Consider the following 25,530-nt stretch of genomic DNA (forward strand, 5'->3'; position numbering starts at 1 on the left):
GTGTCTGAGTCTGCTGAAGTAAAATGAAAGGGAAGCTCACGCCTTTATCCAGATAACATGCTTAGCAGACCTGTTTGCTAATCACTTGTCCGTCCTCTCCCCTTCCCCCCCTCCAAAAAAAGGAAAATAACGGGCTTTTGATGAATCCAAAGCAATTCAGGTCAGAAAATCCTTCTCTGTGTGGTGGAGATGGTTGCAGAAAACAAAGCAGCATCTCCTGGGGTAGCTCCAAGGAGCCACATTTCCGTCTTTGTGTGTCTTCATGTGTTTTCCCTTTGTCATTTCCTCAGTTCTTTCTCCTTTAATAAAAGTGACTAATGTGCACTATCAGCGTGAATAAATTATAATGCTTTAAAGAAGGGGAACTAATCAAATGTGTCTGTAGTCATCTTAGCTAGTTTTCTGCTCAATTATCTCACATTCTGTCTTTTGTCACCTTTTTAGATTACAACAGTATTTTTCTGTATATAGAAGCAAGGCTTAGTGTAATCAGTGGAAAAATAACATAAACAGGACTGAATATTTTAAAAATTCACACATGTTGGGATTTTTAACAGGGAATAACACTTCCTGCTATAATAGCAGCAGGATTGGACAGTATAAATAGGAATGTCATAGACTTACAGGATATCATGAGTTGCAAGAGACCCACGGAGGCCACTGAGTCCAACTCTCAGCTCCACACAGGACCACCCCAAATCAAAACCCAGCATCTGAGATCTGCCCAAACGCTCCCTGAACTCCGGCACTGGGGCCGTGCCCGCTGCCCCGCGCAGCCCATTCTGTGCCTGCTGCCCTCTGGTGCAGAACCTGTCCCGCAGCCTCTCATCCCCCAGTCTGTACATATATCCAAGGTTGTCCAATCCTAAGTGCAGAATTAGTAACTTGCTCTTCTTAAATTGCATGCAATTGGTGGTTGCCCAGCCCTCTAATCTTTCAAGATCCCTCTGCAATGCCTCTCTGCCCTGGAGGGAGCCATCAGCTCCTCCCAAGTTAGTGTCATCCACAAACTCGCTAAATTGCACCTTTAAGTCCCAAATCCACGTCATTTATAAAACAGTAGGAGAAAGGATGAAAAAAACTCCTTAACAGGAAGGACTCAGTAATTTTATTACTCTGACTAAAAAGAAGAGGAAATACAGCCATAGTTTGCTTAAAAATGAGGGAGTTTGGAGCTGAAATTGTGATGACATCTAATTCTGTGTCAGAATAAAAGCCTCTTTTGAAACTATTGCTGTGCAAATTATCTGCTCAGTATAGGTTAGTACAGTCATCCCCTGAATGATTGGCTTTTGCAAACTGACATGAAATATTAAATAATAGAGTTTTAGAGAATATGATAATATTAGATAATAATAGACAAAATGATTGAAATAAATTTCACTCTTTATTACATAAAGTTCTATTAATTGAGGTTTTTAAGGAAAAAAAAAAGAAATGGATAACAGAGTATAGATAATACAGACTGAACATGTTGAAAGTCTCACTTATAAGTTGCTGAATAAGTATTACCTATCAAGTTTGGGAGATTGACAGAATTACAGCTGTTACTCAGCTTGAGCAATGAAGAATCTAATTGTTGTCCACTCTCCGGATTCATCATTTTAGAGATCCAAGGATTTCATTCATGTCGTACATCAAAGCTGAATAGTCCAGGTTTGAATGTTCCATGGTCATTTTCATGTGTAGATCTTTCATAGATCAAAGCATAATGCTGTACTTAGACTGTTTTCAATTTGTGAGTGGAAAATGGAAATTCTTTAGTGCCCCACCACCCGTAAAATTACTTGTGAAGAGTATAATCTTGAAAATACAGCTGTAAATTACTTAGAATTGTTTTCTTAAAACTTTTCATTAGTGGAAGTATTTTTCTGTTGTAAATATATCTCATCTACTGTTCTCATTTTTGTACTTCACCATCTTCCACTGCTTTATAAGTCTGAAACGTTTGCAAATAAGTAGCAGTTGTTTCTCCTATATCTGCTATCTATCTTTATTTCACAGAGATGTATCTAGAAAATGCCTCTAGTATTGTTGTAATACACACAGTTGGTTAACAAAAGTCCTTCAGTGAGAATAGGACTAATAAACAATTTTGAGTGTTTGTGCTAATGGTGCTGGAGTGGGAGGAAGGAAAGAATGATGGAAGGAGATTATGCAAGAAATGCATACATAGCCCGCAATCTGTGTGGAAATCTGTTTTTTCTTTCAAATGTGGTTTGGAAAATCAAATGTTTTTCAAAACTTTTCAGCAGCACCCACATCTATAAGCATCTTCTCTTCAGAAACATTTTTTGTTCAGTATTAAATTACCATGAGCCATATTTATATTTGTGAAACTGTACCTTTAAATTATTATTTTTAAAAAGCTTGGATTTTCTACAACTGTAGTATGACTGATAAGGTTAATTCTTTGCTTTATTTTTCAAACCAATTTAAGTTTAAAAAATCTTCTATTTTTGCATAGACACTTCATATTCAGATAAATAGGTGGTTCTGAGAATATGGGCCTGAAAGGAATCATTACCTTTTAAGAGTTGATTATTTAATAAAGACTCTAACAAAACTTATTTTCCGTTATACTTTTATATTTTGTTAATACAGCATTGAAGCTTATGCGGTAGGCAAACAGGGCAGTAGCCAATACTGGCTTGAGTTTCTTTATTTTTCTTTGCATGAAGACAACAGAGACAATCAGTTAAAAGAATAATGTCTGCACACACATATTTTGATGGAAATGCGAGCAGCTTATTAAAATTTGCATGTGTACCATAAGGGATTACAAGAAGTAGAAGTTACAAAGCATCATGAACTCTGTTTTGCACTTTTTCTTTTATTTCTAAATACTTCAGACTGCAGAGGTAATGTTATGTTAAAAGCTTCCAGGAAAAGATTCATAGTTTTTCAAGGAGAGGTATTTCATTTATTGCATAGCAACTTTAACACAGTGTTACGGTGGTGTCATTTTCAGTTCTTCTTGTCCTGTATTAAGGCAAAAAAAATATTGTAACAGTTAATGTTCTAAAATTATGCCTATAATTTATTTTTTAATTCTTTGAAATTCAAACCAGGATGCTTTTATTCAACAAAGTACTCATGTTTTGGTTTTGTTTATTTTTTCAAGAAGTTTGTCTCTACGTTTAATTTGGATACACAGTAGTAGGGGTTTTTTGGTTTTTTTGTTCTGTTTTTGTTTTTTTTTTACTTCTCTCTTTTTAATAATCTTAGCTTGATTAATTATTGACTTGGCTTTTAAATTAAATTGTTCCCTTTAAATATCAGGTTCTGAATGTTGCTTTTTGCCATTGTAGCTGAACCTTAGGGTTCTTTAGCGTTAAGGAGCTTGGTAACGTGTTACTTATTCTCCATATACAACTCAAACATTTTTGTGGAAGTGGGCTTGGGAGTAAAGTCTTTTCCTGCTTTACATTTCTTTCTTCATCTATTTTTAGTAGAAGAGGGGAAAAAAATTCTACCTAGACCTTTCCCCCAGTAAAATATTCACATATATGGATAGCATTACATGGAAACATCATTCCTAATTAACATTGGCATGTTTGAGGCTATTACAGCAGTTATTAATTTAAAAACCTCAGTGGAAACTAATTGTAAAATAACAGCTGGAACTGCCCATTTAATTTCAGAAATGTAGCTTGTTAATTATCTAATACCAAGAGCTATTCAATGCTTAATTTATATTTGGAATTCAGATTTCAAAATGTTCAGCTTGAACTATCAATCTTATTTTTACTTGAAATTTCCTCAGTTTAGAGTTTTACTGGAAACTGCAATAATACATACCTAATCTGGCAAAACATACATATTTTAAAATACGTTTTTTCCCTTCTACTGTGATGGTCAAAATAAAATACATTTCCGAATCAGAAAATCATTCCAATAACTTTATTTTTCTCTTAAAATTCATCAGATTAATTACCATGTGTTGAAGGGAGATGCTCACTTTCTATTTCCTCATTCACTTGAGTGGCACTGGAGTTTTTCCTCTGATTCTTACAATGATTTTAAATTTCTTTGTGTGGTTCTTCATGGAAGTCAAATTGAAGCACGTTGTATAGAATCATTGCTGTAAGAGAGCATGGCTGTTACTACGCCATTTAGGCATCCATTAATTGTGGCAGCGCACGGCAGTGCAGTGGCCTCATCAACCAGTTCATAAGATGATAGTAACCTCATAGTCCATGCAGATTTGTTTTGGCTGGTTGCCTCACACCAGTTTATTCACTGTGGTGAAGAAGTTGCAGTAGAGTGAAGATCTCAGTGCTTAGGGCAATTGCATTTAGTTTTTCTGGTCAAGCTTTTGAATTTTCAATGTGGTTATGATTGCTTCAGGTATAGCTCGTTCTCACTAACAACTGTTTCAGACTGCCTTTAAACTGACCTGCGGGTTTGTGTTGTGAAATTACCAGATCATCCAGAGAAGCAGGCACAGAAGAAGAATCTCTTCAAAATACAGGAGTCTGCAAAGTGTTCAGCATCACATTTTGTGTGACTTTTGTAGAGTTTACTCGATTTCTGTGACTACTAACGTTGCTACTGCTTGACATTTGAAGATCAGAAGTAAATAGCAGCTGTACAGCAGGACTTTCAGGTGCACATTGCTTTCTCTGTTGTGCCAGTGAACAGCACTTTCTTCTGTAGCAAGGGGTCTCAGTTGTGGGTGATTGTAACTACTGGAAAGTCGAAACTAAAGATACGCAAAAGCTTCCTTTGTGTTCTGATGTTTCTTGCGGTCTCAAATAGTATTTTAACACAGTAATTTAGTGTTTGCTGTGCAGCACATATGAAGGTCGCCACGTGAAATTTATATAACTTCAGTTTAATAATCTGTAATATATTTAGGGTGATTAAGTGGTGGATAGATTATAATTTCCTTTGCGTGCAAAGGTTTGAGGTGTGCTTAATGTTTTTTTTTCTATTTCCTGTCCCAAAAGTTTAAATTCTGCTGCGATGAAGCCCAATATAGTGAAAGCGATCAAAATAAATTCAAACAGTTGTTTGAATTATAGTTGATTTGTATCTGTTTAAACTTATCATTATGCCCTGTTACTGTTACACATAACTAATTACTCATTGATTTGAACTGCTTACCTCGATACTTCATAATCTTTAAATGACTATTATAAATATTGTCATGGATAGTTTTTTGTTGTTGTTGGTTTTTTTTTTGTTTTTTTTTTTTTTTTTATTGAGAACTTTTTCTCTCACTTATTATTTTCTTCCAGACATTTCTTTTCGTTTCCATGTTTTTAAACATTTTTAATGAACCCGTTGGAAGTATCATGCCTGTTTCTCCTTAACATGCACTGAAAGACACCTGCTTTGTTGAGATCGGGTTGTATAATAATTTCCTTCTCTTAACACCCTCCAATGGCCTTTCCATCCATTTGAAAGTATTTTTCAAACTCTTAGTTCTTCCCCCATATGAATTCTTGATTCAACCCAGTGGAAAGAAAATGCTTTGAAAAAGCCTGCTGATATTTGAATAGCTCTTTGACTAGGGAGATCTCACCTTCCCAACAGAGCAGCACACAGGCTGGCTTTGCCAAGTGAAGTTGCAAAAGGAATGAAAACACAGCCTTGGGCTTTCCTGGGGAGACTGGATATTGTCTGAGTTTCTTTAGAGATGCAGAGCAGCTTTGACTTTTAACATTACTTTAGCCATAGACTCTGGACAATGAGTTTTAAGCCTACCGAGGCTGCAGACCGAAACTCAAGCTCCTCTTACAAGACAAGTTCTTCTTTACAGATCCATGATGCTGCTGGTTATACTTGTGTGTAGTGAGCTGACTGGGATAGCTAAAGGAGCTCAGAATGTTTTGGAGCATCGGGCAGTTTTTTTCCTGTCAGGTCATTGCTCTGAACCTATTTATCACAGTTGCGCAAGGATTAGCCCTGGTAAAAGAGAAGGATTGCAGCAGCCTGGACTTGCAGCAGCTTAATCCACCACCGTGCCTTTTGAAACAGAGCACAGATTCTGACACTGAACTAGAAATTTAAATAAAATTCTCAGATTCAGCATTGGCATTATTAAACATTCTGTAACAATTTTAAGAGGTAAACAAAAAAGGCACAGAGGCAAAGAAAAGGGACATTAAATATCATTTAAAAATCCCAGTGTACCTTTCACATTTTAGATACTCAGCAACTTGAATGCAATGAAAATTTTTGCAGATAAACTGTAAAAGTAGAAAATAAAAAGACCTGAAAACGGGTTATTTATGTGAGTTGGGCTGTATGGTTTATGTTAGAAGGCAACATTATTGCAGTTTTCACATTTCTTTCCCTCTTTCAAGTTACCTCCCTTTAATTTTTTTCTCTAACCAAGTATCTTTAGTATTTTGCCAGTTACTGCGAAATGCTGGGAAGGAAGAGAAGGAGGTGTCTGGTTTTCTATTAGTGTAGGAAGAAATAATAACTCCATCCTTGGAAATTAATGTCATTTTAAGAGACGGAGTGGCCCTCGTATGCAGTTTACTTAAATACAGTAAAGTTCATTTACTTTACTCAAACGCCGTAGTTTCTTCCTTGGGTTTCCTTTGCCGATTCTTAAAAATATATCCTGTATTGAATGACCATTTCTAGGTCACTTTTCTGTTCTTTACAGTGAAAATTAACATTAAAAGGACTTGGCTGTGGTAAATAATTTATTCTAAAATAAATCCAGAAAGCTTTAAAAGTTTTGTTTTTCTATTGCAGTTTTCTTCCCAACTGTCTGTGAGTAAATATAACTTCCATCACATTTGGTTCAACAAATGTTTTGTTTGTTGAAAAGTATTTTCCAGTAATATATTAAGCAGACTTTTATTCTTTGTAGTATTTTTAATTATAACAGGATCTCAAGTTAAATATAATGCAAGTTCTGTGCTTCTGGTACTGGGAAAACCATATCCCATTTGTAATGAGACATTTGTTAACTTCTGTATACAGATTGTGGTTCATTCCATAGATACTTGTGGGTTCTCTGATGTCCCTCACAGGGTTTTATCTATGACAAATTCATACCACAGTTCTTGAACTGCTTTTGGGATAGAAGATTTTTTTTCTTTTTCAAAGCAGTTTGCCAGAGTAATTTCTACTTAACGTTTTCAAGTTTTCCTGGTAAGGTTTTGGATTACTTTCCAAAAAGGATTATCAGAAATATACAGACTAATGACATATTACTTCAGTTTAGGAAGGAACTTTGAACATGTTACTTGGAGGGATACAATTCCAAACTCTCATGGCAAAATTAAATTCTAACTGCAGTTATCCTAAATAACTCAAACAGTATTGTTTAAGTGAGCGTAGTTCCCAGCCCTTACTGGTTTTCCAAGTGAGCTAAGTGCTCATATGCGTTAAGGGTAGACAAAAGTCATGCTTAATGTTTCTTCCGATGCTTAAGCTTATTCTATGCAGTACTAATACTTTACCTCTATTGCTATTAAGCCTGATTATGGTGCAGTAGAATGCAGTAAGATATAACAGTAGAATACAGTAGAATAAACAGCAAGATACAGGGCTTTTGTTGCGTGTCAGAAGCTTTTATTTATTTATTAAGGACTGGTTCATGTATTCTTATGGGGTTTATTAGCTGTGGGACACAAAGATAAATGTAACATTCTTTAGCCTCTCAAAACATTTTTCATGCCCTCTGATGCTTTTGGTGGTTGGTTGTTTTTTTCCTGTGAGAAGGCAATGGCTAACACTGGTATGTTAATGGCTAACACAAGTGCAAGTAATAAAATACAGAGATAGTATTAGCCATCTCTGTTGAGTACAATGTCAGTGATTGACATAAATCACAAGTACTTCATTTAGTCTGTATTCCCCAGCAATAAAATACAAACCAGTTTAGAGGTGATATTAATAGAACATAGGAATGTATGGAGATATATCCTTTCTTTGCAGAATTGGAGCAGAACATATTTGAACTCTTCCTGATAATCAAAGGTTATTGAATAGTACTATTTGATCTTTGTGAGATCATTTTTCAAAGAACAAGAAGAAACTTGCAGACGAGCCAGTCTAGCTGCAAAGCGAATCTGAAAGTTCTGTTTCCCAGTGTATGGCAGGATGTGCATGTGCATATACATATTCAACAGAAATGGAGAGGAAAACAATTGTTTGCTATGTGTTGGTTCAAAACATCTCTCTGTACACTTTATTCTTCAGACAGCTTGTAATGGTTTTCTTGGCATAATTAGAGAAAAAAGCCCACTGTATTATGCAACTGAGACAGTTGTAAAAGTTGCTTTCTAAAAATAATTTTAACAAATCTTGCATTTTTCTTGCATTGCAGCTTATAAAAAAGGCAACTAAGAAGTATTTACTAAACTAGACTCAAACTAAATACAGATGACATAATTTGCTGTTTCCCAAATGGGCCCTGTAGTGAACCTGGGTATTTGTACTTCTTTTAATTATGTTTTGGGTTTTTTTGCTCCAGACAGAAAGTAAAACACTGAAAACACCGAATGTTCTCATAATCACCATCATTTATGCTTTTCTTGTTGTTTTTTTTTTTAATTTTTTCTTTAGAAAGCCTCCTTAGATCTCCTTATAGAATTTTATACTCCTTGTCAAAATTCTTGAAAACTGTGATCTAGATTAAGTTAGTCAAGGAGAATATGCTTGATTTTTAGGAGTGGTTCAAGTAGTTACGTACCTAAAAGTTTTACCTTAAGTTCCTGAAAGAACTGGTGTAAAACCTTCAAGAGGTATATCATAATTTCCAAAACCAAAATATGCTGTAGTTGAGCACACCATTCCTCTGTTTCAGCCTTCCCTCAAAACCAGAAAAAAAAAAAACTGGAAAATGCTGGTGGAGAAATTGTTTCCTAACAGAAAAGTACCCACTTCAATGCTTTAGCAAAGCTAAATGTTTTGGGAATTAATTTCCTAGGCTCAAGTATTTGACAAGAAACCTGCAAATACCCAATATTGTTACACAAAAGTTGGGAGTCCTAGTGCACTCTGTACTTAATGTTCAAGGAGAATTCTCTAAACAAAGAACGGAGAAAACTTATCTAGTAGATTGTGTTTTTTCCCGTGTTTTGATAACACTGTCTTGATTGTTCAAGTCCAAATATTTTAGGAAAAGAAGATAGAAAGGCAATTCAAACAATTGCCTTTCAGACCCTTAATTCCTTTAAGGATTATAATGATCCTGCTTCCATTTATACTAAGCAAACTGGAAGTGTTTATTAGCAATCGGTTGATACTAAATTTGCCCTAAGAGGAGCTACATGCGGAATTGAAAGAATTAGTTCTTTTAAAGTAGAGGTCTTGCCTGCAACTTCTGACTGTGTTGTAAAAATTTCTGCCCACAGGCATGTGAACTCCAAGTTGTAATTTTCTCAGGGAACTGAGAGTGCTAGAACCTTAGTATTTTACAAGCACATATGAATTTGCATTTACTTCTCTGAACTCAAGATTTATTCATTATATAGGGCATAACTGAATAAGGTGAATTTAATTGACAAAGGAGAAGGATAGAAATATTCAGGGTGTAAATTTAAGGTGTAACATACTTGAGGAAGAGAAAGGACTGGGAAGAGTTAAGAGTACACCAAATTCCTTGCATGAGAACAATACAGTAGATGCAATTTTTACACAGAGATGCATCATGTCTGATGAGGGACTGTCAGAGTTCACAAAGAGAATTGACATGAATGTATTTACCAATATCATGACAATTTGCAGCCTAAATTATGTGCAGGAAGAGAGTAAATGGCTGTTTAAATAAACAAGCAAACAAACCTTTCCTGTAAGAGTTCAAGCAAATGTGATTTTCACAAGTAAGCTAATTCTGATTTCAATAGGAAATTTTTAAGTTTTTCAACTGGATTATCAGTGAGTAACTTACCTGTTTTGCTTTGTAGATGATTTTACTTCCATTTCTAAAGTTGTCTCAACATCTCTCAATTTCCCATATTACTCTGTAGAAGATCATGTCAGTGCTCTGAGCTTGCCTTTATGTTCATGGTTAAATGGGTCATTTTCCATCCTGCCTTAGTCTTGGTACACACCTGAGGCAGCTCAAATCTTACTTACGATGTTAGTAAATCCATATAAATCTAAATACTAGGATCATAATATATATTTATTGCATTTCAGAATGTAAAAGAGCAGTTCAGAACCATGTAAACATCTAGTTTTAATAACAGCCAGCTACAGCTTCATAACCTATGAACTGGAGTACGTCTGGTTGAACCTAAATATTTACTGAGGTATTTTTGTTGTCCAAAAGTAGTTTTGAATTAGTGCTGTCTTTTACACTCTAAGAATCTCTGATAATGAATGAAGAAAATGTATATTGTCTGTCTTTTTCTTCCCCTCTGAAGTCATTTTTAGGATTAAACTCCCCTTCAATATATCATGAGTTCACACTGAATTTGAAAGTGCTATTAACAATAGTTTAATGATGTTTTAAGGAAGACAAAATAGTGTTTTTGAACGTGAAAGGTAATATATTTCATCAATTTCTACCAAGACAGTTTCCCAATGATATTATAAATAAGAAATAAAAGTACTGCAGGGACTAGAGGAAAATAGAAGGAAAGGTGATAATTTTTGAAGAATGGCAAGTACATCATCTTGTTTAAGTAATTTTATGCTGAAAACCTGTTAAGCTGTTACTGGTATGCCACTAGTATTGGCATATCTTACATTTTCAGATTCAATATTTTTTTAAAATCAGCATTATTAATGCAATTGTTCTGCAAAAAGAAAAAGAAATACAAGTGGCATCTTGCAAGGTTGATCTATGCCAAAGTTAACATGAATCGTGATTTGGAAAGCTAAACAGTTAAACATTCATGATTTAGAGTTGTTTCCCCTTGTACTATATGTGCTGCAAACATCTATTATAATATACATATGAAAATATGAATATATGAAAATATGCATAATAGGTACTGTTTAATATAAAGGAAAATCAGTATTTATTTGTTCCTAATGTTCTATAATATTTCTTACAGAAATTGACTGAATTTTAGGTATGATTTTGATATACTGACACAACAATGCAAAAATATCCCACCTCAAGTCTGTTTGTCAAACTATAGTCGGTATGTATTGTAGATTTAACCTTTGTACCAGTCCTGTATAACTTAAAGAATTTGCAGAAAGAAATTAAAGTCTGTGTTCAGTGCAACTCAACCTTGGTATTTCCAGGTGAATTTCTGGTCCAACAGAAAATAATGAGTTGTTGTATCACTAAACGAGGTGAAACAACCAACTACAACACAGTACAGTGCAGGATAAAAGCAATGGTGAAAGCACAAGCTTGTTTACTCAGTTGTGTGGTAAATCAAGCGCACATGAAATATTTAAGAATTCAAAATTAAAGATGCTCTTACAGCCAAACAGCCTTAAGTTTGGAGATAAAATTATGTCTACCATGAATCAAAAAAGCACAGAAGTGTTTGGGTTCTGTTGTATTTTGACTTCTTTTTGCTAAACCCTCCACCCCCACTCAGACTTCCATCCCACCCAGTTAAACTCTTCAAGCTCTGTTCTTGCTGGCTCTTATTTAGAGAAACTCTTTTCCACTTGTTTTTCCTAGAAACACTTGGTATCCAAAAATATCCTGCAGACCTTCCCTTGGAATTGTGCATACTTATCATTTATACAGTCTGTCAACTGTATATTTATACTACGCTCCCTGAATTTGAGTGAATGCTTAAAAAATATAATGAGATTCCTCAAAGTGTCTAAACATTAAACAGTATAAAAATGAAAAACTGATCTTTTAAAGTTTAGGCTTGCTCAGGCTGTTATTTTTGCTGTGGAATTTAAACAATAAAGTTACAAAAGTCATTAAACCAGATGGCATCTAAATGCACAGCTGCAAATTTCAGCTTTGTTTCGTTTTATGCTTTTTTTGACAGGTTAAAATTACTTTATCATTCTATGCCTTATCATCACAGGATCATTCTGTTCCACATACAGTGCTAGAAAAGAACTGCACTACACAAGTTCTTTGATTTATTTGCAGGAAATGACAGTATCAGAGCCCTTGGTGCATGGGGCTACTTTTAAATATCTGGTCGCCTCGCTGTAGATGTAGAACATTTCTTGCCTATAGGACTAGAGAAAGGAGGCACCAGGCCAAAGCGTTTGATGTGTGATCTACTGTAATTCCTCTTAGATGTTCTGTGGCTTCTTATGATGAATACGCCGCTACCAATCCTAACCTTGTAGTGTTCCATTTCACTAAAATCTGACCTCCCTAAATGGTTAGGAAGGAGGATTAGAGTAGAACTCACCTGGAACCACCACAGTGCTTAGTGGATGTGGAGGAATGCTGTTATTTTGAACACTAAATATGTACCCACTGGATTTCAAAATACAAATGTTTAAGTAGTTACATAAATCTTGTTAAAAAGTATCCTATCACTATCCACCATTGTGAACAGCCATTCCCCCTCCTGTTCATATGCTTTCTTCAAGTATTGGAAGGCCACAAGGAGGTCTCTATTGAGCATTCTCTTCTACAACCTGAACAATCCCAGTTCCTTCAACCTTTCCTCACAGAGAGGTGCTCCAGCCTTCTGATCATCTTAATGGCCCTCCTCTGGACCCTCTCCAACAGCTCCCTGTCTTTTTTGTACTGGGGGCTCCAGTATTCCAGATGGGGCCTCACAAGAGCAGAATAGAGGGGGACAATCACCTCCCTCTCCCTGCTGGCCACCTCTTTTTTGATGCAACTCAGAACACAGTTTGCCTTCTGGGCTGCAAGTGCACACTGCTGCCTCGTGTCCAGCTTTCGTCTGCCAGAATCCCCAAGTCCCTTCTCCATAGGGCTGCTCTCAAGGAGATCTTCCCCCAGCTTGTATAAATACCTGGGATTGCTCCGACTCAAGTGCAGCACCCTGCACTTGGCCTTATTGAACCTCACTAGGTTTTCATGGGCCCACAGCTTCTTCCCTCTTTTTTTTTTTGAGAGGGGGAGAGGTGGTGAGGTGGGCTGTGGGGCAGGATGTCAGCCACCTGTGCAAAATATTAAATTCATTTTTCCAGATTTATTCTTCTGTATGTTCAAAGCAAAATCTCTTTTTTCTTCCATATTATTGTAGCTCAACGGAAAACAGTCCTTTTAAAATGGTTTAGGGTGAAAAAAAATATCTGTGCAATTCAGTAGTAGTAGCTAGTGAAACTGATCAAGTTAAGGACACAAAGTATATAGCCAAAAGAAAAGTGATTAATTGAAATTTTTCCAGTTTTCATCTCTGAGAAATTTCATTAAGAACTGGGATTTTGTCTGTATTGTTGTATTTACAAAAAGCCTGAACAGCTTACAAAGTAATTGTAAGGGAAGACGTGTCTGCTACAGCTTGGCAAGAAACAGCTGTGCTGAAAAGTTCTAGTAAAAAGGAAATAGCATATTCTGATAAGATTTCTGAACGAAATTAGGTAGTTTATTATTACTGTTGTTACATTCTTTGGAAGACAGAGTTATTGATAAACAACTGGGCAGTTCGTGTTTCTGCCGATCCTGTTTGTTTCATATGTGACTGTTTAATACCTGGCTTGGAGGTATTTACAAGAAACAGCTGTAGCATGACTACCTTCCCTTAGTGCGACTGTCTTCAGGGAGTTGATGTATTAGTAGAATTCTGCATTGTGGTTCAAATGTCTTGAAGCTCAGGTATCTTGAAAAAGCTGTAAATCAAACTTGTTTTCAAAACATTATTTTCTAAACATATATCTGACATGTCAATATATGTTTGGGACTCTAGGGAGAATGTCGCACAATGACACTCATCTGAACCTTGGTGCTCTTCTATTGGACTGTCTGTTCTGGCTGGTTGTGGGTCTGGACTGTCTGTAGACAGGCAGATTCTGTTGTCTTTCGATTTTTCCCTAGGCACTCTGACATTCATGTTTTGAATTATGTCTTAGTGTACATATAAATACATAGTAGAATCTTCGTTTATTTATTTATTTATTTGTTTGTTTTTATTTGAAAGCCCTCAGTTCCATAGTTTCTTCAATTTCTGCTTGTTTTTAAGTTACCTAGACATCTTTAGCATTTTAACACTTGTACCATTTCTCTCTTAGCAAAGATATTCAACCGTAGTTACAAAGAAAGCAAAAGAAACCAAAGTGCCCTAAGAGACACAAGTCAGGCATTTAACCAGCATTAGATTAAGACAGGATAATTATCCAAATTATTCCTTTGACCATTGCTTAACTGTATCAATTGTTTGAAACTGCCTAGCACAATCACAAGAAGTTTTTCTTTATGTTTCAGTCACTACTTGTCTTCTTTTTTTCAGCATGGTTATTTCACAAGTAATCCACTTCTTAAGGTGATTTATGTCTAGTTAGGAAAGTTGTAAGCATATGTATGTTTTGTAGTTCTAAGTATGGCTGTTGATGATTAGAGTAAGTATTCCATTGGAATTCAATTAATTCCAGCTTCTTCCTTAAATTTAGTATGATGTGATGCATTTGTCAACTGTGTAGATGTCTAGAAGTGTTTGGTCATTTTTACTTTGCTCATGGAACTAGGACTAATGTTTTCACTTACAGGGGTCCTCCAAAACTGAAGCTAAATATTTTAACCACTTCGACTTAGAGGACACCCACAGAATTCCCTACAGAATTCACCCACTATGTAGGGAATTCTGTAGGGAAGGCTGGTGCGTCTGTCTGTATAGAGCATGATATTAATGAGCTAATAAGGGAAATTAATAAGGGAGAACATAAGTTTCATTCTTATGAAACAGAGGCTTTTGAAGATTGACTGTAATATTAAAATGAAAGTGAACAAGATAGCATCACTTGCTAATCAGCAAGGCATGAAACAGGAGTTATAATGTACTGAGCTTATTTGCATTTGATCATGGCATTGCTGAGATGAGAATTATATATAAGACAGATTCACTTGATAGAATAATTATCTAGACAGAAATTGATGGCATCCAATCCAGGTTATGCTGCTAGCAAGTGTACAGAGTTCTTCTGCAGCTTAGCTGGCCACATGTGGCATAGTTCTGAGGGGAAAAAGCAGAGACAGTGAGAAGAGTGTTTGAGAGCCTGTTCTGCTGACCCAGATTAAACTGTTTCCGTCATCCCAGAAATCATAAAACACTGTGTTAAGCTACAGATGAGTATCTGTAGGGACAGATGGCAGGGTGGGAAAGCAAAGCCAAAGTTACTTTTATGAAAGATATGGAAGTCAGGCTCTGCAGCAGAATTATGTACAAAATTTTAGAAATTTACCAGGACCTTCCCTTCTGGCCTGAGGATACATTCTTTTTCTTTCTTGCAATAAAAAAAGTTTTATTAGCTACAGCTTTTCTTCAGTTTTAGTGCCCTGATAGCATCTTCCTCCTCTGAACTGCCTTGTTCTGTGCTCTTTTTTTTTATTTTCCTTCTCATTCTCACAAACACATTTTTAATTTCTCCAAACTCAGACAAATCCAAGATGTCTATCATGAACTGCCATGGTTCAGAGTTTATTTTATTCATGTTTTAAGAATTGGCCTATGTAGCACCTGTTCAGTGATTCTGGGGGAAGTTCAGTTATTCTCCCAGCAGCTCAAGCTTTAGATTCTTTGTGGCAATATCATCTACTTGCTCTTAGAGTGAAGGGGAAAAAAAAAAAAAAAAAAGAAATGTTGCAGCTTATCAGAAAGCTGATTTCTGTCAGTGGTTTTATTGATGAAAGCTCAGCACTTTGAATGCCTGGTGTTGAGATGCCCTGGGTTCATGTATTTCTCTCTGCCCTTAAGATCATTCCCTGTGGCATCTCACTTTAAATGGAGCATCCTATTGCTTCCCTAAAAAACAGTTGTTTCACATTTCCCCTATTGTTACATGTTCAGTGGCCTTGTTGGGGAGAATATGTTAAGAAATTGTATTGAATGGGATGAGAAAAAGGCAGTTAAGGAGCACAATGTCAGTGATTTCAACACCACCAGTTCAGTCACCATAGCACAGGACAAGATGCCACTGGTTTTGCCCCAGTAAAGTTGAAGATATTTTTTGATCCAAGCTTACTGTCTGTTTCCTTTGCTATTAGAGTAGGAAACATATTTTACCATCAGGGCAGAACCTTTCATTTGGTTGTGTAGATTTGTTTGTCATCTCTTCACCTGGAAAGGGAAATGAGCACACAGAGATCTATTGAATGCTGACAGAAATTACCTGTTATGTGTGAACTCTGTGAATATTTCTTAATTGTGACTTTAAATGCCATTTTCCTGGCTTATTTACTTATTCTATAAATCTCAGATGAGTTATAAGTGAAGAGATTTAACTTTTTTACAGTGAGTCCCAGAATTTTGCCTGTTCAGCAGTGTGTAGTAACTGGTTCAACATGGGCTGTTTCTTTTATAAACATGCAAAAAGCCAAACCCAGCCTTAATAAATTTTAAAAGAAAAGCATTTCTTTTCTTTTCCTGTTGCATGTTTATGTTCTTCTTTGCTTATGATCTTACTATTATTGATCAACTGTTGTGCTCTATACCACCTGCTGAAAGGTTTAGATGGGATAGTAAGATTGTATTCAGAAGAGAGAAGCAATTAAAATCAAACTCCTCCAGCACATTTCAGCTGGTAATATTGCTTTTATTCTAGAGGAAGAGAAGTCATTAATCTGTTTACTCTTTTTTCTGATTTATTTGCTGTAGGGATTTTGAAAGCTACAGAATGAGAAAGACTGCAGAGCTCATTCATAGTGTCTGTGATTAGGCCAACTGTGCTTTATTTTAACTTACTTTCATCCTTCTAAAAAGGAGTACCTTTAATTAAACTGGGGGTGTACTTACAAAGACAGTTGGTAAAGAAAGCCACAAGTGTGTGGTCATGTGGATGTCTCTGTGTGCAGAGCAGTATTTTGAATCTTGTATGAATTTGGCAGCATGTACTTTCTGAGAGCAATAATGAGTTTAATCAAAATGTCAGTGCATTGATAACTACTCCTTGTTGATTACATATTTGTATCATACGTATATCTTTAAATGGGTGACCTGTAGAAAATTTCAAAGGTGCGTCAAAAGGAGCAGAAGAAAAGGGTTGTATTATATAGACGTTGTTAATAGAGGAGCAGAATGCAGTTTTTATATGAGCATGAAGGTGTTAGGCTGTGATATACCAAAGCATTACAGACAGCGTTATCCAGTCCTTGAGATCTTACAACACTAATTGGATGAAGTAAAAGAAAAGAACCAATAAACATACCTTATACTAGCCTTGCAATGCACCAGTATCCTGTGTCTGAATGGTAGCACTATGTATTTTGCTGTAGCTAAGTGTGTTTGCCAAAGAGTGATTTCATTGTTTTTTATATTTAAATAAGTAATTTATGAGGGGAAGAAAGCTGTTGTCACAATGTGGAGTTTCAAATTGATGCATGCAGCCAAATTTCATTCTAGGAATTCAGTACACCAGGTCATGGTTGTGCCGAACAAGGCTAAGGAATGCAGTTCTCTGTGCGGCTTAATGCAAGTTCTCAAACTCCTCATAAAAGAGTGAATGGAAAATACTCTTTACTGTTAAGTATAGGAGAGAATGATTCATTATGCAGATGAAATTATCATGTTCTGTATTTTGTATACTTATGCATTTTTAATAAAATATGCAATTTGGTGCTTTACTTTCAGTAATGTTTCACAAAACATATGTTCCCGTATTTATTTGCATTAAGAAAGCATGCAAATAGATGCTGTACCATACAATAATCTACAAAACAAAACTACATACAAATTAATGGAATAATTCCTTGAAAGAATAATAAAATATGCAGTTGTTGTTGTGGTTAGATCTCTCTGTGTGAAAAGCTGACAAACACATTCCTAAGTTTTGAGAAAACACATTTAATTTTGAAGTGCCACTACTGATATAAAATGTTTTCAGTGTATTTCAGCTGAGCATTTTAGACAGGATTAGGGCTACAGAACAGTATGATCGCACATCCTCGAAAAGAGCAACTTGGCAGAACTGTTGGCTTTCCTGCAATTTGGATGCCTCTATTAATATCCACCATATTAAATAATAAATTATCGTAATCGCTACCATATTCTATCAGCAGTTTCAACTGTGTTTGGGTTTGGACAGCAATGGGACTTAATTTTGAATTTGATCACACATCTCTGGATTGCATACTAATACCTATAGCTTGCGTCAGCGAATGCATCACAGTTTGTGATGTGCTGCTTTAATCCTTATTTATTTTTAGATTGTTAATCTCAATGGTTATATGAATAGCAAAACTATTAAGTTCTCTGTGGAGACAGCATTTATTTACAAAATGACAATTCTGATATAAGACAATGACTGAGAATGGAATAGTACACTGGATGGCATATGCAAGCTAAAAGCTGAAACTTCAACTTATTAAAAATAGATTACACTGTGACTGGATCATGAATTCAAAACAAAAATAATTAGGTATCATTGTGTCCTAGCTTGTTAAAAAAAAAAAAAAAAAAAAAAAAAAAAAAAAAAAAAGCCCAGTTTTGCTTTTTTATTACGTTATAAAGTAAGTATTGTGGATAAAATTCTCTTGTTGCCAATGAAGAAGAAGCGTGATCATTTACTGAAGGCTTACTTGTGTTAGGAGAAGGCAAATTGAAATAATAGGCCATTCCAGATCTCTCTTCTAGTACTGGTTAGAACAAAAGCTGTCTTGAGTGTTCTGCTGAAAACTGGTGTGACTGTTCCACAAGCTCGGCTGGAAATAAAAATATTCTGTTAAATCTAATGGAGTAGAGTTTTGCATAATCTACAAGTAATGTAGTTCACTCAAAAATGCTTTTTGTTTCCTTCTGAGAAGAATTTTTGTGACACAACACTTTGCTGAAATTCTATGTTAAGAAGGTATTTTCCATTGTCTTGAAATGTTGTTTTTAATTTTTATTCCTTCAGATAAGTTTGAACAACTATCTTTCAGTAAAATTGTTTTATACTGTTATGCAGCTATTCTTTTTGAAGACTTGAATAAGACATCCTTTATCTATTCAGTAGAAGTACCTGCTTTTCCATAAGGCTGTTTGTATGGACCTGATTGAAAGTCCACTGAAGTTAATGGATTGATCTCATATATTGACTTTGGTGAACCTAGCTAAATTTTGAAATGTATTTATTTGTATATCTCTCATTCAAACCCATTGTGTAAATGCAGCTGAATACTTTTGAAGGCTTAAACTAATGCTTAGATGTAACTGGGAGTGCCAAAACAGACACCTAACTTTTCATATTTTTGTGTCTTTTCTTAATTTTCTTTTTAAGCAAAATTTGTTCATAACATTTTTTAATCCAATTTTGACCTTAAAACCTCACTGCTCTATATGTTGCAGCTTGTTCTGAAGTGCCACTTTTTTGTGTTGGCATTGCAGGAGGGCACTGACTCTTGGAATACTTCGAGACCCTGGATCTGAGGTTGAAGACAGACAATATCAGATAGACCTTCAGTCTATAAACATCGGTACTGCTCACTGGAATCAGCTGAAACCAGAGAAAGAAAATGGAAAAGGAGGGATTTTGCCAGAGAGTGAAAGGAATTCTCAAAATCCAGCACTTGAATGGAACATGGCCAGTAGGTGAGAACTTTTTTTTTTTTTTTTAAACTTACTCTCTACTAAAGTTACACAGCATAAACATTGCAGATACCATTTACAATCTGAATCAGCTAGTTCTGTATTGTCTTTTGCTCTGTGAGCACATTTGCATGGAGTTTTGGATTATGCATTTAAAGTGAATATTGCCATTATTGTTATGCTGTAATTGCTGTCTAGTTATTGTGTCTTTTTTTTTTTCTATTATAAGCTCATTTCTTAGTGGCTTACTGTTATGTCCATAAAAATAACTCCAGGGCTGAGACTTGGCATTCAGCATCTTGGTCTACAAGCAACGGGAGGTTTTGTTTTTGTTTTTTAACTTCTTTTGTTTGTATTTTTACAAAACTTGAGTAAAACCAGCTTAGACATTTTTAAGTTAGAGGAGGATGAAGTAGAACATTTCCTATTGGTTCTGAACTAGCTTTTTTTTTTTTTGCACTTCTGTAACTAAAACCAGACAAATGTTTAGAAGGAGATACTTCAAGTGAATCTTTGTTGTTGTATTTTGTGTGATACACAAGTGAAGTGCTGCCCTCTAGTTAAACTAAGACTGAAATATCACAGAATCACAGAATTGTAGGGGTTGGAAGGGACCTCCAGAGATCATCGAGTCCAACCCCCCTGCCAAAGCAGGTTCCCTACAGCAGGTCGCACAGGTAGGCATCCAAGCAGGTCTTGAACATCTCCAGAGAAGGAGACTCCACCACCTCCCTGGGCAGCCTGTTCCAGTGCTCCGTCACCTCACTGTAAAGAAGTTCTTGCACAATTTGTGCGGAACTTCCTATGCTGCAGTTTCCAGCCGTTTCCCCTTGTCCTGTCTCCACTCACCACTGAAAACAGTCTGGCCTCGCCATTCTGCCCCCCACACTTCAGATATTTATAGACCTGGATCAGGTCCCCTCTCAGTCTCCTTTCCTCAAGGCTGAACAGACCCAGTTCACTCAGCCTTTCTTCATAGGAGAGATGCTCCAGGCCCTTCACCATCTTCGTGGCCCTCCGCTGGACTCTTTCCAAGAGATCCCTGTCTTTTTTGTACTGGGGAGCCCAGAACAGGACACAGTACTCCAGATGAGGCCTCACCAGGGCAGAGTAGAGGGGGAGGATCACCTCCCTCGACCTGCTGGCCACGCTCTTTTTAATGCACCCCAGGATGCCATTGGCCCTCTTGGCCACGAGGGCACACTGCTGGCTCATGGCCAACCTGTCGTCCACCAGGACACCCAGGTCCCTCGCCGCAGAGCTCCTCTCCAGCAGGTCATCCCCCAGCCTGTACTGGTGAATATATAAAAATATATAAAATATAAAGCCTACTTGTATTTTAAGTTTTTAAATTTGAAATTATTGAAGGGTAGTTTATTTTTTCTAACTTTGAGGTTTCTGAATTTTTGATTCTAGCTTTAATATGCTTTTTATACTCTATAAGTTCATTTGTATTTAAAACTGAATTTTTGTAGGTTATGTAGCAGTCAGAGAGTTGTCTTTTCAGACAGACAGGAATAAGGTTTGATAGCAAAAAGCAAGTTTTCAGAGGTCATTTTGAGTTCTGCCAGAAGAAGTCTGTTGGCATACACTTTTTTTCCCTTGATTTAGAAGCCCTTTGTCCTGAAAAACAACCCACTCTTTATGAAATGTATGCACAACTTTGTGGCTCCCAAGATACAGTGAATTAGGGGGTATGTTCCTGAAAGTAATGTAGAAAAGTGGGGGGAATCATTAGGAAGGAAAAAAATTGAGTTATTGCTGGTTTAATTTTCAAGAAAAGGGGAGATGACAGGAATCTGAGAGGTTTTCCTGAAAGTGAGGCAAGCTGTAGCAGAAGAAGCTCCATGAGGATGGCATGCAGCCTAAGGTTTCTAAGTGATGACTTGATGAAAGACTGAAAGAGCACATAAGGCCCCTCTGGAGGAGTATGCACAGGAAGAGGATGTGACCAATAATAAATTCTAGTTTATCACTAAAATACAGGGGCAGTACAAGTAAATCTAACGAAAGCAATGGTATAAACCACAAGGAAGTGACTGAATACAGATAACAATTTAAACACGGTGCTATTATTGGTTCTTCGTTTATATGATCACCTGGTTCTTTCCTGACATCCAATGATTTATTTCTATATTTATTACTAAAACAATTGCATAGACAACTTTGCATTTAAATTTTTCAAAATGTATGCATGATCCCTAGATGTTTGGCAAGTTGCCCATCAAGTTTCCTTCTCACTAGACAAAGCAGGGCTACTGGCGCTTTCAAAGGATGGCATTAATTTCCAGAGTCTTTTGTCCAATCTGAGTTGAGCTAACATTAGTAAACCAGCTTGGTACTGACTGTTATTTCCCTTTCCATTGGTGACTGGAATCACATTGCCAGAAGTCTTTGGTCTGAGCTTTATGGTTATAGGATTTTGATAGGAAATTTAGTGGGATTGCTAAAAAGTTATAGAGATAAGAATATGGGAAGCAGCTGTTACAAACAGTCAAAGTTCACCTTTTTTGTATAGCTGCTTGGATATTCTTTTTCTCAGCAGACGTCTTAAATAAAATTTTATTACGATATATTTGACAAGTAAGTAAGTTTTTGAAATTGCTTTTAAATGAATTTTCTACTTCTTTTAATGTAAATCAGTTGTAATTAAATACATTAGCTTTTTCTTTCTGGCATACAGTACTGTATTTTAATTCTTGAATTTATTTAAAGAAAAAGCTGGTATGAATGTTGTCTTGTCCTTTTGGCTTAAATTTTTTACACATTTACTACAGTCCTTTTTCAGAATGTTCACATTTTTGCTTTTTAGTTGGCAGTCAGCTTTGCTGCATCTGGGTCTATTTTATGATCTGTGGAAATGTTGTGCTGAGAACTGGAAGAACCCATATTGAACTTTGCCATCCTTTGAGATGTTGCCAGCATGAACCAAGAGGGTGGCTGCGTGGTGTTTTACATGGTGCTTAGTGTTTTCAGGGTGACATTTATCTCAAGATTTACAGTAATTATTATGGGAGTTTTATTCTTTGACCTACTTGCAGTACTGCTTTCTTTTTTAATTCTTTATTTTCATTAACATGTTTAACCTGGAACGTAATGATTTTTACTGAGTTATTTTAGTGTTAGTTTCATAATATCATTAAATGTACTACTCCTTGTTTTCACTTATCATTTAGATCCAATATTATGATTCATTAGCTTAACTGGGTTTAAAATTATTTTTTGAGATCTGTTTCTCTCTTACTTAGCTAATTTGTTAGTGTTTAGATGATATGTGGTGCTGTATAGAATCCAATCTGTATCCAAGCACTTGACGTAGAATTGATTACTTCACTGAAAGCTCCAGCATAGGCAATAGCCTTTTATTTGCATTCCCATTTCTAGAGGTACCACTGTATATTTGTTAAAAAAATATATATATATATATATAAAAAACTAAATTATATTATTTTGTAATTCAGTTTTCTGGGTTGAAATCTGATCTTATTTTTAAGAAGTTAAAAGAAAACCAAATTATTCAAAATATAAAATGTATGTGCATAATACAAACAAATATTTGAAAGGTTTTGACATAATTTATCATTTAAATGCTTTAGCAATGTTTACACAGAAAGTAAATCCTTCAGATTTTCCCACCACTTCTTCTGGAGTCGATCATTTCTAGTAATATCTCATGCTTTTGAATTATTGTGATGATTAATTTTTAACTTATATAATGTAATTTGGAAAGTAACGTTGCTTTGAGACTAGGTGTTAAATGTGTCATGGAGATTAGTGTAGAGTGTTCAAGAAGAGCTATTCTGGAGTGCTCCGGTGCTGCCTCTGGTGCCTCTGAAGGACACTGCAGAAGTAAAGGGGGAACCTGGAGCTCTGGGGAGAGGAGTTGGGGGTGTCCTTGCTCAGAAAAACCTGTCTAAATACCATGCAGTATGAAGGATCAGCAACCGTAACTCTTCCCATTATGACATGTTTATCCTTCACTGTAGATGTTATAAAAAGCTCCCTAATGGTGCAATATATAAAAAGAACACTAGAAACAGTCAGACAGTTCTAATAAGGTTATGTACAAATGAAACCTGTCCACGTTTATTCCCTTTACCAAACAGCATGTGGGGAACTGGGAATACTTAACCAAAAGAAGTTTTCTTGATTGAAAACTGCTTTTTCAGCTTGCAGATCTCCTCCTCCCTCTCCCTCCTCTCAATGGAAAAAACAACAGCCCTAAAGGAAATAAAGAAATACATCCTCTCCTGAGGCCTCGCCCCCATCCCTGTGCAATCCTTCCACAGCTCCCAGCAGCAACTTCTGCTTCCTGCAGCCTGAATAAACTCTGTTAGAAAAAAAAAAAAAAAGAAGAATTAATTGAGCTTAAAAGCATTACTTCTCTGTGTGGTAATGAATTGAGTGTGGCAATATACTGCATTACAGTTCTGTCCTTGGCATTTGACCATCTGGAACAGCTCTCTGCAGCTCTCATTGAGTATGTCAGGAAGCCAATGATCTGTTGTATGAAACTGAACAAAATACCACTCTTGCTTTGCAAGGATCCTCAAAATGTTTCCTGCAGATTTTTCCTTGAATAGTTCTCATTTTCATGCTTTTTTGGAAAGTTGAAATGCAGCTTTCCAAATTGTAATAAAGAAGACCAAGAAAGTGATGGTCAGTAGATCTATGTGTGGAGAAATAGGGATATTTCCCTGTGAATAAAATAATTCTTTTGGAATAAAATGTTTGCATTCAGGCTTGTATCTCAGTTGCTGTTTTTACTGTATCTGAAGTAATGTTTGTATTCATTCTGTACAAAGTGTAAGCCAGTAACAGAGTACATTATTTCCTTTATTAATCCACAGCATAGAAATGTTGCGCATCATACTTAATGAGATGAAAATTAGTTTTACTGAGATATAATTATTTAACAATAGTTATTCTGAACGGCTGGAGGATGTTTGTGCACTGTCTAATTTTGGTCAGTGGGTATTCCTCAAAGTGTTGTAATGCTACTTCTCTGCCTTGTGATGAGTCTTTGCAACACATCACAGAGATGTAAGGATGTGAATTGTTGCATCTATTGTGAGATGGAGTTTGGAGGCAGGATGCTGCTCATTTTCAGAAATTTCATTAGTTGTTAGATATCCCAGTGGATTTGTGGATCAGGAATTAACTGATTTATACAACTGTAATAGAAGTCTACAAGAGAAAACTCTTTTAAAATCCTAAGTTAGCATGCTAATTATGACATTTTCAGTTTGCATGCCTCATGCTGCTAAGGAAGGCTATCTGATTATGTGGGATATTACACATTACTACTTTAATTTTGGTTTTCAAATTATGGAACTCTGTGTGAGAATTCATCTTTCTGTAGACAGTGAATTTACATGGCATAAAAAAGCTCTTCGATATAATTCGTGCATCTGTTGTAGATGTCTCTGTTCACTGCAGGGGAGTTGGACTAGATGACTTTTAGAGATCCCTCCCAACTTAAATGATTCTGTTGGTTAGTTCCTAGGTGATGTGCTTTTTAAGTATATAAGCACTCAAACTCTAGTTTAAGTGAAGTATCATTAAAAATAAAAGATATTTAAGGATAAGGCATGCATTTCCAAGTTTCATATCTAGGCCATGTTTATTTCTTACTGGCTTGTGTTTGCTGCTTGTTAGGATTCTTTCTTTTCCACATGAAAAGACCAAGTTATATTACTTACTGTGCATTTCCATGGCACCATTGTACCTCTTTGATTATTGCCATGTCATCTCTTTGGCAGTCCTTCCTCCTTGTGTAAATTCAAAGTGCTCCTGAGTGGATGTAATCAGATGCTGATGACTGGATCTGACGTAGTCTAATGTTCTTGCTTTGATTATGAAATTCTGTTCTTCACATTTCTTTTTCTCATCTTCACAATGTTTTCTGTCATATTAATCATTAGACATATCTTTGCTTTCAAGATACTTCCAGATTTCTGTGTCTAAGAATTTCCCCTTT

The 25,530-nt window shown here is 35.9% G+C and overlaps 1 protein-coding gene across 5 annotated transcripts in view; it reads left to right on the plus strand.

Annotated features, from left to right (window-relative positions):
- Nucleotides 1-25,530, plus strand: part of VPS13B (vacuolar protein sorting 13 homolog B) — a 415,034-nt gene that overhangs the window by 249,915 nt on the left and 139,589 nt on the right. For all 5 annotated transcript variants that reach the window (XM_052704440.1, XM_052704437.1, XM_052704439.1 and 2 more), the window contains exon 31: nucleotides 19,350-19,553. In XM_052704440.1, the coding sequence (XP_052560400.1) occupies nucleotides 19,350-19,553 (204 nt within the window). The remainder of the gene's footprint in view (nucleotides 1-19,349; nucleotides 19,554-25,530) is intronic.

This window comes from Tympanuchus pallidicinctus, unplaced genomic scaffold (genome assembly GCF_026119805.1).
Source record: "Tympanuchus pallidicinctus isolate F22 unplaced genomic scaffold, pur_lepc_1.0 scaffold5, whole genome shotgun sequence".
NCBI classification, from domain to species: domain Eukaryota; kingdom Metazoa; phylum Chordata; class Aves; order Galliformes; family Phasianidae; genus Tympanuchus; species Tympanuchus pallidicinctus.